The 12724-nt window shown below is 42.9% G+C and overlaps 3 protein-coding genes across 3 annotated transcripts in view; 2 read left to right on the top strand and 1 right to left on the bottom strand.

Annotated features, from left to right (window-relative positions):
- Positions 1–3369: 3369 nt before the first annotated feature.
- On the bottom strand, positions 3370–7568 carry NUDT1 (nudix hydrolase 1). The gene is made up of 4 exons (XM_053471234.1): positions 7507–7568; positions 4787–4950; positions 3950–4095; positions 3370–3700 (listed from the first exon to the last, which is right to left on the bottom strand). The coding sequence occupies exons 2-4, from the start codon at positions 4939–4941 to the stop codon at positions 3528–3530; spliced, it is 474 nt and encodes a 157-aa protein (XP_053327209.1). The 5' UTR covers positions 4942–4950; positions 7507–7568; the 3' UTR covers positions 3370–3527.
- A 363-nt stretch (positions 7569–7931) lies between these two features.
- MRM2 (mitochondrial rRNA methyltransferase 2) lies at positions 7932–9687 on the top strand. Its single transcript, XM_053471233.1, has 3 exons — positions 7932–8015; positions 8633–8922; positions 9069–9687. Exons 1-3 carry the CDS (start codon positions 7939–7941, stop codon positions 9506–9508), a joined length of 807 nt encoding a protein of 268 aa, XP_053327208.1. The 5' UTR covers positions 7932–7938; the 3' UTR covers positions 9509–9687.
- Positions 9688–11334: 1647 nt separating this feature from the next.
- Positions 11335–12724, top strand: part of MAD1L1 (mitotic arrest deficient 1 like 1) — a 229047-nt gene continuing 227657 nt past the window's right edge. The window contains exons 1-2 of the mRNA XM_053470470.1: positions 11335–11416; positions 12491–12667. Coding sequence (XP_053326445.1) covers positions 12515–12667 — 153 coding nt within the window. The 5' untranslated portion in view covers positions 11335–11416; positions 12491–12514. The remainder of the gene's footprint in view (positions 11417–12490; positions 12668–12724) is intronic.

Genomic DNA, 12724 nt, shown 5'->3' with positions numbered 1-12724 from the left:
TCCAGATCTATCGTTGGTAACCATAATGATATCTTCCTGGGCTTTCTCATGGGATGCTTATAGTATTTTAAACTGGAACGGCCCGATATATAGTGTTGGTTATTACACTAAAAAGCTTCTTACATTCCAAAGGATACAAAATACCGCCAAGATGTATGATGGAAAAATATATGTATTATTGTACAATGCGTAAAATATTTAATAAAATATATATGGAACCACAATCGGTGTGCGAACATTATTTATCGTTGGTAGTTTTTTTTTTTTTTTTTTTTAATTTTGCTGTTTTATAAGAGTCCTTCTAAAAATCATAGCGATCGCTTTTGTTGCCAGATTGGATGTATGCGAGTAATCCGACGACCCTGCGCTCACCAGTGGTGGATAAATATCACGCAGCCTGTTTTTGTGTTGTTGCTGTGTATATATGTTACTGCCCCTCTTTCTCGGTTAGTGAACCCCAAAAATTATTTTTTGTTTCAGCACAACTAGGGCGTTCTCCAGGGTATTTTACGAGGGCCATTTTGACCCTTTTTAGAAGCCTTATTACCATGAATTTATTTCAAAGTTGGCAATAACTTTTTTTTTTTTCTTTTTCAGTTTTCACTCTGTTTTGAGTTTTCACTTGGTTCTTTGTGCTTACTCACACCGGTCACCCCTGTCGGGGTATGGGCTGCCAACTACGGCTGTGAAACCGACAGTGACTTAGCCCTGCCAGTGCAAAAAGCCTATGACGTAGGGGATACCTTCTTGGTCTTCTAGGACCGTTTTTTTTGTACCGTATCCCCCTCGGTCCTTGGCTGCAAAGGGGATAAAGGTCTCTTAATTGATTGTGAGCACCAAACCATTGAGGTGCTGAAATATTTTCCCCAAACTGCTGCTGTGTGCTGCTTTAACTAGGACCAAACAGTGAAGTTTATCGAATGATTACACAGGGACAAAGATAAGTGTTTTAACTACCTCTCAGCTCTGCAATGTGGCAACTTGAGGTCCTTCTATAACCAAGAAGAAGGGTTTTCATGTGACCTGCTCCTCAACATAACAGGGACTAACATGAAAGGGAACCTGGATACACTTACAAATGGCGTAACAGTTAAATTATTACAAGAAGGACCACTCCAACCCTATTTTCAATGCATATAGAAGGCCCTTTTTGCATGGATATCAAAGCCGTATCCTTCTGTGCTGTTGTGATTTGAAAGTATTTGACTTGAGCAAAGCCGCTACCAAAAGAAAAATATAAAATAGAAACTAGAAAATTTATTTAACCCCTTAAGGACCGGGCTCATTTTTCGTTTTCTACCCTGTGGGACCGAGGCTGTTTTGACACTTTTGTGGTGCTTGTGTTCAGGTGTAATTTTCTCCTCACCCATTTAGTGTACCCACATAAGTTATATATTGTTTTTTTCAGGACAAGATGGGCTTTCTTCAGATACCATTATTTTGATCGTATCATCTTATTTACTATAAAAAAAATAAAAAAAACATGGTGAAAAATTGAAAAAAAAGACATTTTATGACTTTTATTTGAAAAATCTTTTACTCACCTAAAAAAGCAAGTAAAAAAACTAGCTAAATAGATTCTACTACTTGTCCTGAGTTTAGAGATACCCAATGTTTTTATGTTTTTTTGCTGTTTTTTGTACGTTATAGGGCAATAAGTACAAGCAGCGTTTTATGATTTCCAAATCTTTTTTAACAAATCTGGTCAGTCTGCCTACATCTCCTCTTTGGAACATCTTTGAAGCCGGTTAACTCAATTTAACCCCCTCAAACCATATATTTTTGAAAACTAGACACCCCAGGGTATTCCAAATGCTGTTATTTTAACCCTTTCCATGCACCAATTATACAACTACACTTTGTCAAACTTTGTAATAGTAATTTTTTTTATTTTTTTTTCCACACAAATTGTACTTTAGTTATAGATATACAGGTTCTGTTATATGCCACTGTCTAACAACACCCCAATGTGTGTTCAGGAACATCTCCTGAGTACAGCGATACCCCACATGCATGGGTTTGTCAGATTGTTTGGCTGGTAAAAGGCTACTTTTGGGGCATGCGTAATTCAGGTGGTCATTTGGTCATTCTGCCTCCATCTCCTCTTTGGAATATCTTTGAAGCCGGTTAACTCAATTTAACCCATTCAAACCATATATTTTGGAAAACTAGACACCCCAGGGTATTCCGAATGCTGTTATTTTAACCCTTTCCATGCACCAATTATAGAACTACACTTTGTCAAACTTTGTAATAGTAATTTTTTTTCACACAAATTGTACTTTAGTTATAGATATACAGGTCCTGGTATATGTCACTGTCAAACAACCCCCCAATATGTGTTCAGGAACATCTCCTGAGTGCAGCGATACCCGACATGCATGGGTTTGTCGGGTTGTTTCAGATTTAAAATGCCACATTTGGGAAGTGCGCTTTTTTTCTCCATTTTGGTCAGTCTGTACCTATGCCCTATCTGTGAGCTAGGCCACTCCAATTTACCCCATCAGCCATTTTTTTTATATATTAGACACCCCTTGGGTATTTGAAGTGCTTTTATTTTAACAAAGATTTTTGAGAAATTTTAGCACTTGCTCAAAATAATAAACTTTATTTTTTTATTTTTTTATTTTTTTAATACTTTTTTTATATTTTTTTTTTACACATTTTGCTGGTACTGGATGGTTCATCTAGTGACATCACTGCATAATTATTTTTAAATGTTAGCACATTTTTTTTTTTTTTCCATTTTTTTTTTTTTATTATTTTTTTTTGAATATTTTACTAATCACATAGTGATTAGAAAGCTGGGCTCCATTGACTTGCATGGTTGAATGCAGTACCTGTATTCAACCAGCAAGTGGAGCCAGTTCTCTAGAGGGTCTGGAGACCCTCTAGCGAACTTTTTCGTCTCTATTGTTTTAGTTCCCGGGCCGCCGCCATCTTGCTTGATGGCGAAGATCACCGGCAGCGGCGGCTGTGACCGCTCTCCGGAGCGGTCACAGCCCACCTAAAGGTAAGTGTTTGGTGTCGCTGGATGCCTCCTGATCGAGGCATTCCAGCGACACCATTTAAGTTTAGGAGGCGATCGTTGATCGCCTCCTAAACGCTTTTAAAACGGGCGTCCGCCGCCATACAATGTATGGCGGCTGTTGACGCCGCGGGGAGGGGCCAGACATGGCCCCCGATGCCGATCTCGGCCTTGCTGAATGCCTCGACATCGAGGCATTGCAGCAAGGCCGTTTAAGCGAAGAAAGTGATCCTTGATCACTTTCTAAGCTTATTTAACTTTTTGACGGTTCAGGACCGTCAAAGGTCATTTAGTGACCTTCTTGTCATGACGGTCCTGAACCGGCAAAGGTCGCGAAGGGGTTAAAATAAAACCGTTTAACTTTTTTGAGAAACTGGAATAAAAAAAAAGATAAACTGAACATAAACTTTAGATCTTAACTATAAGAATACATTTGGTGACCTGCGTACTATTTGTACGTCGATGTTGAGTCAAAGCTGTGTTGCCGTTGGTTAAGTTCTTAGACATCATCAACCTGCTCCAAGGTGTAATCCAGAATGGTGTCATGGCCCTCAAACTTAAAATATCCTAGAAACTTCTTTTTCTGGAGAAGAAGAGGCATCCAATATCTGTCATCTGGCCACATTCCTTCATACGGTATGTTTTCCAACTCAAACCACTGAGGACGCATTTCTGAAACGCAAAGTTTGGTTAAAAAATGCTTCGAATTTATTTATTTGGAAAATGCAAAGTTTGGCTGAAAATGCTTTGGATTTAGTTTTATCATGAAAAACCCAGATGGCTTTCAAAGTTATCAAAGTCGAAACATGGTCACCAAATACGGACAAATTCACACAGCAGATGGGCCAGAAAAGAAATGTAGACTGACAGTACAGCAAACTGGGTAAAACAATTAAAAATATCTAAAGTAAAAGCAATCACCTTCGCTTTCGGTCGGTTCTCCGGTAAAGTCGTCAGCCCGGAACACATGGACGTCCAGTATTTCCGTGCTGCCGATAAACTCAAACTTAATCTGACCGATCTTCTGCAGAGTCTCCACTCTGAGGCTGCTTTCTTCCCATAGCTCCCTATAAATGCAATGGATCGATTTAAATTAAAAAAAAAAGACATAAAATACAAAATAATATAATCTCCTCACAGGGGCTTTTTATCACTCCCATCACTCCTGAGTTCCAACGGCCCTTTATCACTCCCATCACTCCTGTGTTCCAATGGCCCTTTATCACTCCCATCACTCCTGTGTTCCAACGGCCCTTTACCACTCCCATCACTCCTGGCTAATTGATCATTAGAACACCCTTTTGCGATTATGTTACAGCCAGAAATATCCTTGTTTTCCATGAAAACAGCTAAGTGACCCCAAACTTTTGAACGTTAGTGTACCTGAAACAAAGCTATTGTATAAACCAAACTTACACTTAAACCTTAGCAGTTCTGTAATGTTATTCTTGTCTCTGAACTTTCAATCACAAGAAAACAGACATTTTTGTATTTAGTTGCTATGGTAACAATTTATCAGTGCCCGTTTCTGTGTCACGTGACAAGTGTTCCCAGCACAAATTATGAATAAGACAATCCTTTGGGCAGCCAAGACTACTGGGAAAATGGTTGTTTATAATAATGTAGTTATGAAATGGTTAAATTCTGAAGGGTAGGTGGGACAGCCACCATTAAAAGTGGGTTCTGCGCAAAGAAGGACCGTGGGAGTGGATTTCCGGTGGACACCTCGCAGACCATCGTGGTCCCGAACCTCCTCACCGCTTTGCAGCTTCTTCTATCGTCTCCCCGGTCTGTACTTTCCCTCCGAAGCCGTTCCAGCGGCCGGCGCCAAAGCCGCGCTTCTTCATGCCCAGCAGGATTCTTGGCGGTTGGACGACTAGCACTAGCGTTAGCAGCTTTGATGTAGACATCATCCTCTCCGTCTACATACCAGCCAGAGATAAAAAGGAGGATTATTTCAATGTTACAGTTAAAAGGTTCATTTTAATCCACCAAACGACATCACGCCAGAGATCACCTAATCCACACCAAACGACATCACGCCGGAGACCACCTAATCCACACCAAACTACATCACGCCGGAGATCACCTAATCCACCAAACTACATCACGCCGGAGATCACCTAATCCACACCAAACGACATCATGCCGGAGATCACCTGATCCACACCAAACGACATCACGCCGGAGATCACCTGATCCACACCAAACGACATCATGCCGGAGATCACCTGATCCACACCAAACGACATCACGCCGGAGATCACCTAATCCACCAAACAACATCACGCCGGAGATCACCTAATCCACACCAAACGACATCACGCCGGAGATCACCTAATCCACACCAAACGACATCACGCCGGAGATCACCTAATCCACACCAAACGACATCACGCCGGAGATCACCTAATCCACACCAAACTACATCACGCCGGAGATCACCTAATCCACACCAAACTACATCACGCCGGAGATCACCTAATCCACACCAAACTACATCACGCCGGAGATCACCTGATCCACACCAAACGACATCACGCCGGAGATCACCTAATCCACCAAACTACATCACGCCGGAGATCACCTAATCCACCAAACTACATCACGCCGGAGATCACCTAATCCACACCAAACGACATCACGGCGGAGATCACCTAATCCACCAAACTCCATCACGCCAGAGATCACCTAATCCACCAAACGACATCACGCCGGAGATCACCTAATCCACACCAAACGACATCACACCGGAGATCACCTAATCCACCAAACTACATCACGCCGGAGATCACCTAATCCACCAAACTACATCACGCCGGAGATCACCTAATCCACCAAACTACATCACGCCGGAGATCACCTAATCCACACCAAACGACATCACGCCGGAGATCACCTAATCCACCAAACTACATCACGCCGGAGATCACCTAATCCACACCAAACGACATCACGGCGGAGATCACCTAATCCACCAAACTCCATCACGCCATAGATCACCTAATCCAGACCAAACGACATCACGTCGGAGATCACCTAATCCACCAAACTCCATCACGCCAGAGATCACCTAATCCACACCAAACGACATCACACCGGAGATCACCTAATCCACCAAACTACATCACGCCGGAGATCACCTAATCCACCAAACTCCATCACGCCAGAGATCACCTAATCCACCAAACTACATCACGCCGAAGATCACCTAATCCACCAAACTACATCACGCCGAAGATCACCTAATCCACACCAAACGACATCACGCCGGAGATCACCTAATCCACCAAACTACATCACGCCAGAGATCACCTAATCCACCAAACTACATCACGCCGGAGATCACCTAATCCACCAAACTACATCACGCCGGAGATCACCTAATCCACACCAAACGACATCACGCCGGAGATCACCTAATCCACACCAAACTACATCACGCCGGAGATCACCTGATCCACACCAAACGACATCACGCCGGAGATCACCTAATCCACCAAACGACATCACGCCGGAGATCACCTAATCCACCAAACGACATCACGCCGGAGATCACCTAATCCACCAAACGACATCACGCCAGAAATCACCTAATCCAGACCAAACGACATCACACCGGAGATCACCTAATCCACCAAACAACATCACGCCGGAGATCACCGAAGCACAGCAGCATTGTATGGAATACAAATAATCTGATTATTACTCGTTCTCATTATTACTGCCGTAAGCATCGCACCCCGTCCCATTTCCAGCATCATTTCTCGTGTTCTTGATGTGGACACCTTGCCGAGAGATGAGCGCCTGCCCCGTACCCACCAACGCCTGAAATGGGACCGTATTGCCGGGTGAGACTTCATCTGACCACATAACCTATTAACAGCTATTTACAAAACAAGACAATGGATTAACCCCTTCCGTACCAGTGACGTACCTGGTACTTCCTGGTTGGGTGTCACCCACAGACCGGGACGTACCAGGTACGTCATCGATGATGTGCGATCCAGCGTCGCTAAGGCCGCTGGGATCGCGAGGGGCGACTGCTACTGATCGCTGGGTGTCCCCAGTGATCTGTAGCAGCCACTACCCCTGAATTCCACGCACGTGATTGCTTTGAAGCAAATCACTAGCACGGAATTAAAATATTTAAACATTTAATACTGTATTTTATTTACACAATTTAATTTAGAAACTTTTATTTTTTTTTTCCTTTATATTCTACATTATTGTGTCTGCAGAACCCCATACCCAGCAAACATTCTGAGCTACTGGAATAAAGGGGCAGAGCGATTTGTGCCCCCAAAGAGGGACTGTCATTTTTAAACAGGGACACTAGGTAGGTACCGCTATATTATATGTGTATGTATATATTTATATGTGTATATGTATATATATATATATATATATATATATTCCAAGCCAGTAAATTAGTAACACACTCAATACCTACAACCCCTTAACCCAGTAACTCTTACCCGTATGAAGCCCCGGCGCCGGCTTCTTGTTATAATTGGCGCTCTGGGACGTACAGGAACTGGCCTGCAGTAAACACACGTGGAGCGCTACAGTAGATCACGTGCTCCCACACTGTGGACGCCTCCTCCGCCATCTTTGACTAGGGCAGAGAAGGTCTCTCATCATTACTACACGAAGCTGCATCCATAACATGTCATGTGTGCCTGTCTACGGTACAAATATATGATTAATAAACACGTTCCATCGTCACTTATACATATGAGATATTTATATTTAAATATGAGATTCATGCAGGGTAATCTAAGAGGAGTTGTTGTTCGCCGTACATGATTTTGTTTTGCTGCGTCTGAGGTGGACTTGGGGGATTCATTTGTGCAACGAGTATTCAAACTTTCTTTGCCCATAATAAAGATGGCGGCGGCTGCTTCAGCATGGCGTCAGGGACACTGTGCCCCGGTGGGTGCTTCTTCTGGCAGCACTCGGTGGTCATGGCGCTTCCAGTAACCCGGTGAGTGCTCATCAGTGGCTCCTGGGCTGTTGCGCACCTTGGGGTATCTAGGCATCAAAGGGTTAACTGGCTGTTTTGAGTAAAATATCCTCTGCTGTTCCATTTGATTTTTTTTAATGTTGTTTTTATGTTTTTTTTTATGATTTATTATATTTTATATATGTTTATTTAAATATTAGGTACGAATATATTATTATTAATAATAACAATAATTCCTGCCCTGGTAACAGAATTGCCCTTAAGACCATATTTTACCGGAAAAATATTGGGGTTTTATTGGGGTTTCAGCTATTTGTTTTTATGAAGGTCCGTCACCAGCGACCTTCTGCTGCAGGAGGAGCTCGGCTGCCCTGTATAATGTATAATTAATCTGGGAGATTGCTTCATAGTCTTCTAACCCAGTAAATTATGCATTATTCACGACCAGATCATCCCTTCAAGACGGACGGACCTGCCAGTGTTGGTCCAAGTGATAGCGTCTAGACCTGAGCTCCCCGTTTAGTGAATAAAGCTCCCCGGTATAATAACATATAAGGGTCACTGGGAAGACGGTCGTTGTATAATTTGGGGTACGGCTCCTCTCCTTTATTGTAATGATGTGCATGCGCACCGGGTAGTGTGTTACAGACGGCAAGGCCCTTGGCTCGGCACTGTAACCTGCATGTCACCCCGGCATTCAAGAAGGCCAAAACGGGAGCCGAGCAGAGGTGGTTAGCCCGGCAGACGAGCGACCCTTATGTGAAAGCAGCGCAAGCAAACAACTACAGATGCCGGAGCGCCTTCAAACTCCTGGAGATTGACAGCAAATACAAGCTTCTGCTTCCAGGTCATAGCGTCATCGACTGCGGGGCCGCTCCTGGAGCTTGGAGTCAGGTGGTTGTTCAGAAAGTAAATTCCTTGGGCACAGGTGAATAGCGTTTTTTTAGTGTAAAAAATCCTTAATTGTCTGATTTGTACATGTAAAGTTTTCTGGTTTCACCGGTGGTGCCACCATAGAAGAAGGGACTTCTTCTGGGCCGCTGAGTTGGCCTCTAATCGTTTCTCTTCTTCTAGAACCCAATGTGGATGTCGGCTTTGTAGTCGGAGTGGATCTTCTTCACGTCTCTCCGTTGGAAGGAGCCGTGTTCCTGTCAGACTCTGATATAACCGACCCCGTCACCCAAAATAAAGTCGTTAGCCTTCTTCCCACCGGGAAAGCAGATGTCGTCTTGAGTGATATGGCTCCCAATGCCAGCGGGATCCGGGAACTGGACCATCAGAAGCTGGTCAACATGTGTCTTTCCCTCCTCGATTTGACTGAAAGAGTCTTGCGTCCGGGGGGCAGCTTTCTTTGCAAGCTGTGGGACGGAGGCAAAAGCTGTCTCGTACGAGACAGGCTGCGGCAGAGATTTCAGGACGTGAGGAACGTGAAGCCGAAGGCCAGCAGGACGGACTCTGCCGAGACCTATTTATTGGCGAGATTTCACAAAGGAGACCCGTCTCCGGCAAACTAACGTACTTTACACGACGCGAAGGACGTGGAATCCTAAAAACGACGCAAATTTACAGCCACGTTATCGTCTTGTTCTGTTTACCGTTATTTGCGAGTGAAGGGGTTGGTGTGGTTGTGTCACTTAATGTAGGAACAGCGACAATATACCCCGCGTTCAAAAGTTTGGGGTCACTTAGCAATGTCTTTGTGTGTTTGTTTTTTTTATTTTTTTTAAGAATAGAACATTTCGTTTATTAAAACAACGTGAAATGGATCACAAATCCAGCACAGACCGGGTTAATGTTGTAGCTGGAAACGGCTGATTTTTAATGGAATATCTTCATAGGCATACAGAGGCCCTTTATCGCTCCCATCACTCCCATCACTCCTGTGTTCCAATGGCCCTTTATCCCTCCCATCACTCCTGTGTTCCAATGGCCCTTTATCACTCCCATCACTCCTGTGTTCCAATGGCCCTTTATCCCTCCCATCACTCCTGTGTTCCAATGGCCCTTTATCACTCCCATCACTCCTGTGTTCCAATGGCCTTTATCACTCCCATCACTCCTGTGTTCCAATGGCACATTGTGTTCTAATCCGAGTTTAAGGTTAATAGGATAATTGATGGTCGGAAAACCCTTTTGTAATTATGTTCCAGCTAGAAATTTCCTTGTTTTCCATAAAATCAGCTAAGTGACCCCAAATTTTTGACACAGTAAATGTTGGGCTGTGGGATCCGAAACCTTATTCTCCGGGCATGTTTATAAAAAGGCTTGGCGTGTATTTTCTCTCATTTCTTTGTAATTTGTTAATATAAAATAAAAAGCGCACATTGGAATTATAAATAATATAAGCAGAGCGTCCTATTAGCCCAATTTATAGCTTCTGTTAATGTCATAGAATCCGGATGGAGCCCTGCAGAGCTGCGTGAACGGCGGAACCACCAAACTATCCACGATTTATTGCATTTAATACAGAGAATTACACTTATATTTAATACAAATGTACTTAAATTAAATATTTTCATTTTACTTTATTTTAGAGTCTTTATTTTACTTTTTTAACGCTGGAGCCTGGGTCTTATAACAAGACTTTCCAACCATATATAATATAACATATTATATTCTTATAACAAGAATTTCCAACCATAATTTAATTTTATATATACACTGTGTATATATATATATATATATATATATATATATATATATTAAACAGTATATGTATATTATATATATAATATGATATAAAATCTCCATTGTACAGCACTGTGGAATATGATGGTGCTATATTAAACAATGCATTATACATATATATATATATATATATATGGTATATATATATATATATATATATATATATATATATTATATACTTTTATTATTTATTTTTGATTCCCCCCCCAAGATTTCCATACAGAGATTTATTTTAACTCGTATTTTCTTTTGCTTGCCATATACACCAAATAATAAAAATAAAACCACTTTCTAGTTATTTAAACATATGTATCTTCCAGAAACTAACCTGACATTCTGTTTATAAGACAACAAAGATCCCCTGCTGCAATATTTTGTTACTTACACTGTTACATTAGGGTGATGATGTCATCCATAAAGTATGAGTTATTATTGTAAATATTATTTGCACTGGGTAATAGACTTTTACATTAAAATGTATTTTGTGTAATTATATATATATTTCTATATCATTTCTATGTCTATTTATAGTAAGGTCTATACGGGAGGGAATGTATTCAGCGAAAGCTTTTGCTTAGATCAGACTGGCAGAGCTGGTGGAAGATTAGCGTCATTAAGGTAGTGCGCGCGGACTCCAGGGATTACGGTAAATGGCAGTTCTCGCGAGACGTTGCTGGGAAGAAGCTGCGAGCGGGATCGTTCAGTTCGTGTTTGGGTGATCGGTGTGAGTGCCGGTGAGTCATGTGACCTATTTACAGCGTGTGGTGATATATCGGCCTTATACACACTTTCATAATAGCGCGTCTACCGCTCGGGTTTCAGTGAAACTTTGAGCCCCCTCCCCATAGCACTGAATTGTAAGCTCTTGGGACAATTTCTGCTTCACTCATTTTGCAGCCGTATCATACCACCCATGTGCCCCTGTCTTAGAGGAACAGTCCTGCTGCCCCTTCCCTTCATTGTCTCGGTGGCTGTGCTTTGTGTTTAGTTGTTGGAGCTGTTTGATCTGGAGTAAGCGGGTTTATAAAGCAGTTTGTGCTGATAGATATGTCTGTACAGTTCCCGACTCCCAGGTTTCAGAGGCACGGACAGAGCCACGGCTGTGAGTCCTACCAGCCAATCCGCCTGCATCGCCTACCCCAGTCACGGCACCTGTAAAGACAGTGTGGTCACTGGCCGGCTTGCCATCCTCTATCCCCCCCGCGGGTCTCGGCGTGCGTGTCGGGGCCGGGGAGAGTTGTGTTTCCACTCCTTCTCTATACATTATGAAGTTAATAGTTAAATCGGCAAGATTTCTCACCCATTGAATTATACGTTATACGTTATACAAGGCCAGCTCAGGGAGGAAGCTGCCGACGTTGGATCTGCCCCCCCAACCCGTTAGAGTACTGGTACCCACAAAGCGTTGCGGTTACAGAGTAATCTGCATTGTTCTGCCAGTAACATTAAACTGTCCCTTCAAAGTCTGTAACGCGTTCCGATGCCCTGTTCTGATCGGCGATTCATAAACGGGGCCGGTTGGCTGTGGGCCGGTTCTGTATCATCCTCTCCGTCATCCCGGGGGTTTGGGGTTGGAACCGGGGCTGCGAGGCGGCAACGATCTTCATCGCGCTGAATAACAAGTGATCCCCAAAAATCGGAGGGATGTCTGATGTACAGAAGAATGCATATTAAAGTTCTCTGTGTATAATAAAAGATAAAGTGCACCCTTGTGACCAAATAACCCCATTGTGTATTATATACAGATCAGTAAAGTTATGGCGGTCTTCCACGTTCTCACATTCATTCTCCATCTCTCTCTTTTTTAGGCCTGTGCTTTGAAAGCAACCAAGATGGACGACATTGATGAAAACACCACAGTCCTTTCGACGTTAAGATCTTTCAATAAGTTTCTTTCCCAGCCCCTGGATGAGACGTCGCAGAGTCTCGGCTCGGCCAGCTCCACGGGGGCTTCGCTGCACATGCAGCTTCAGCAAAGATTTCTGGTGGGGCTTCTTCACATCAAACCCGTGGTGTCTCCACTTATTCTAAACCCATGCTTA

The sequence above is a fragment of the Spea bombifrons genome, chromosome 7 (genome assembly GCF_027358695.1).
Source record: "Spea bombifrons isolate aSpeBom1 chromosome 7, aSpeBom1.2.pri, whole genome shotgun sequence".
In the NCBI taxonomy this organism is placed as follows: domain Eukaryota; kingdom Metazoa; phylum Chordata; class Amphibia; order Anura; family Pelobatidae; genus Spea; species Spea bombifrons.
This window is presented reverse-complemented; position numbering and strand designations above follow the sequence as displayed.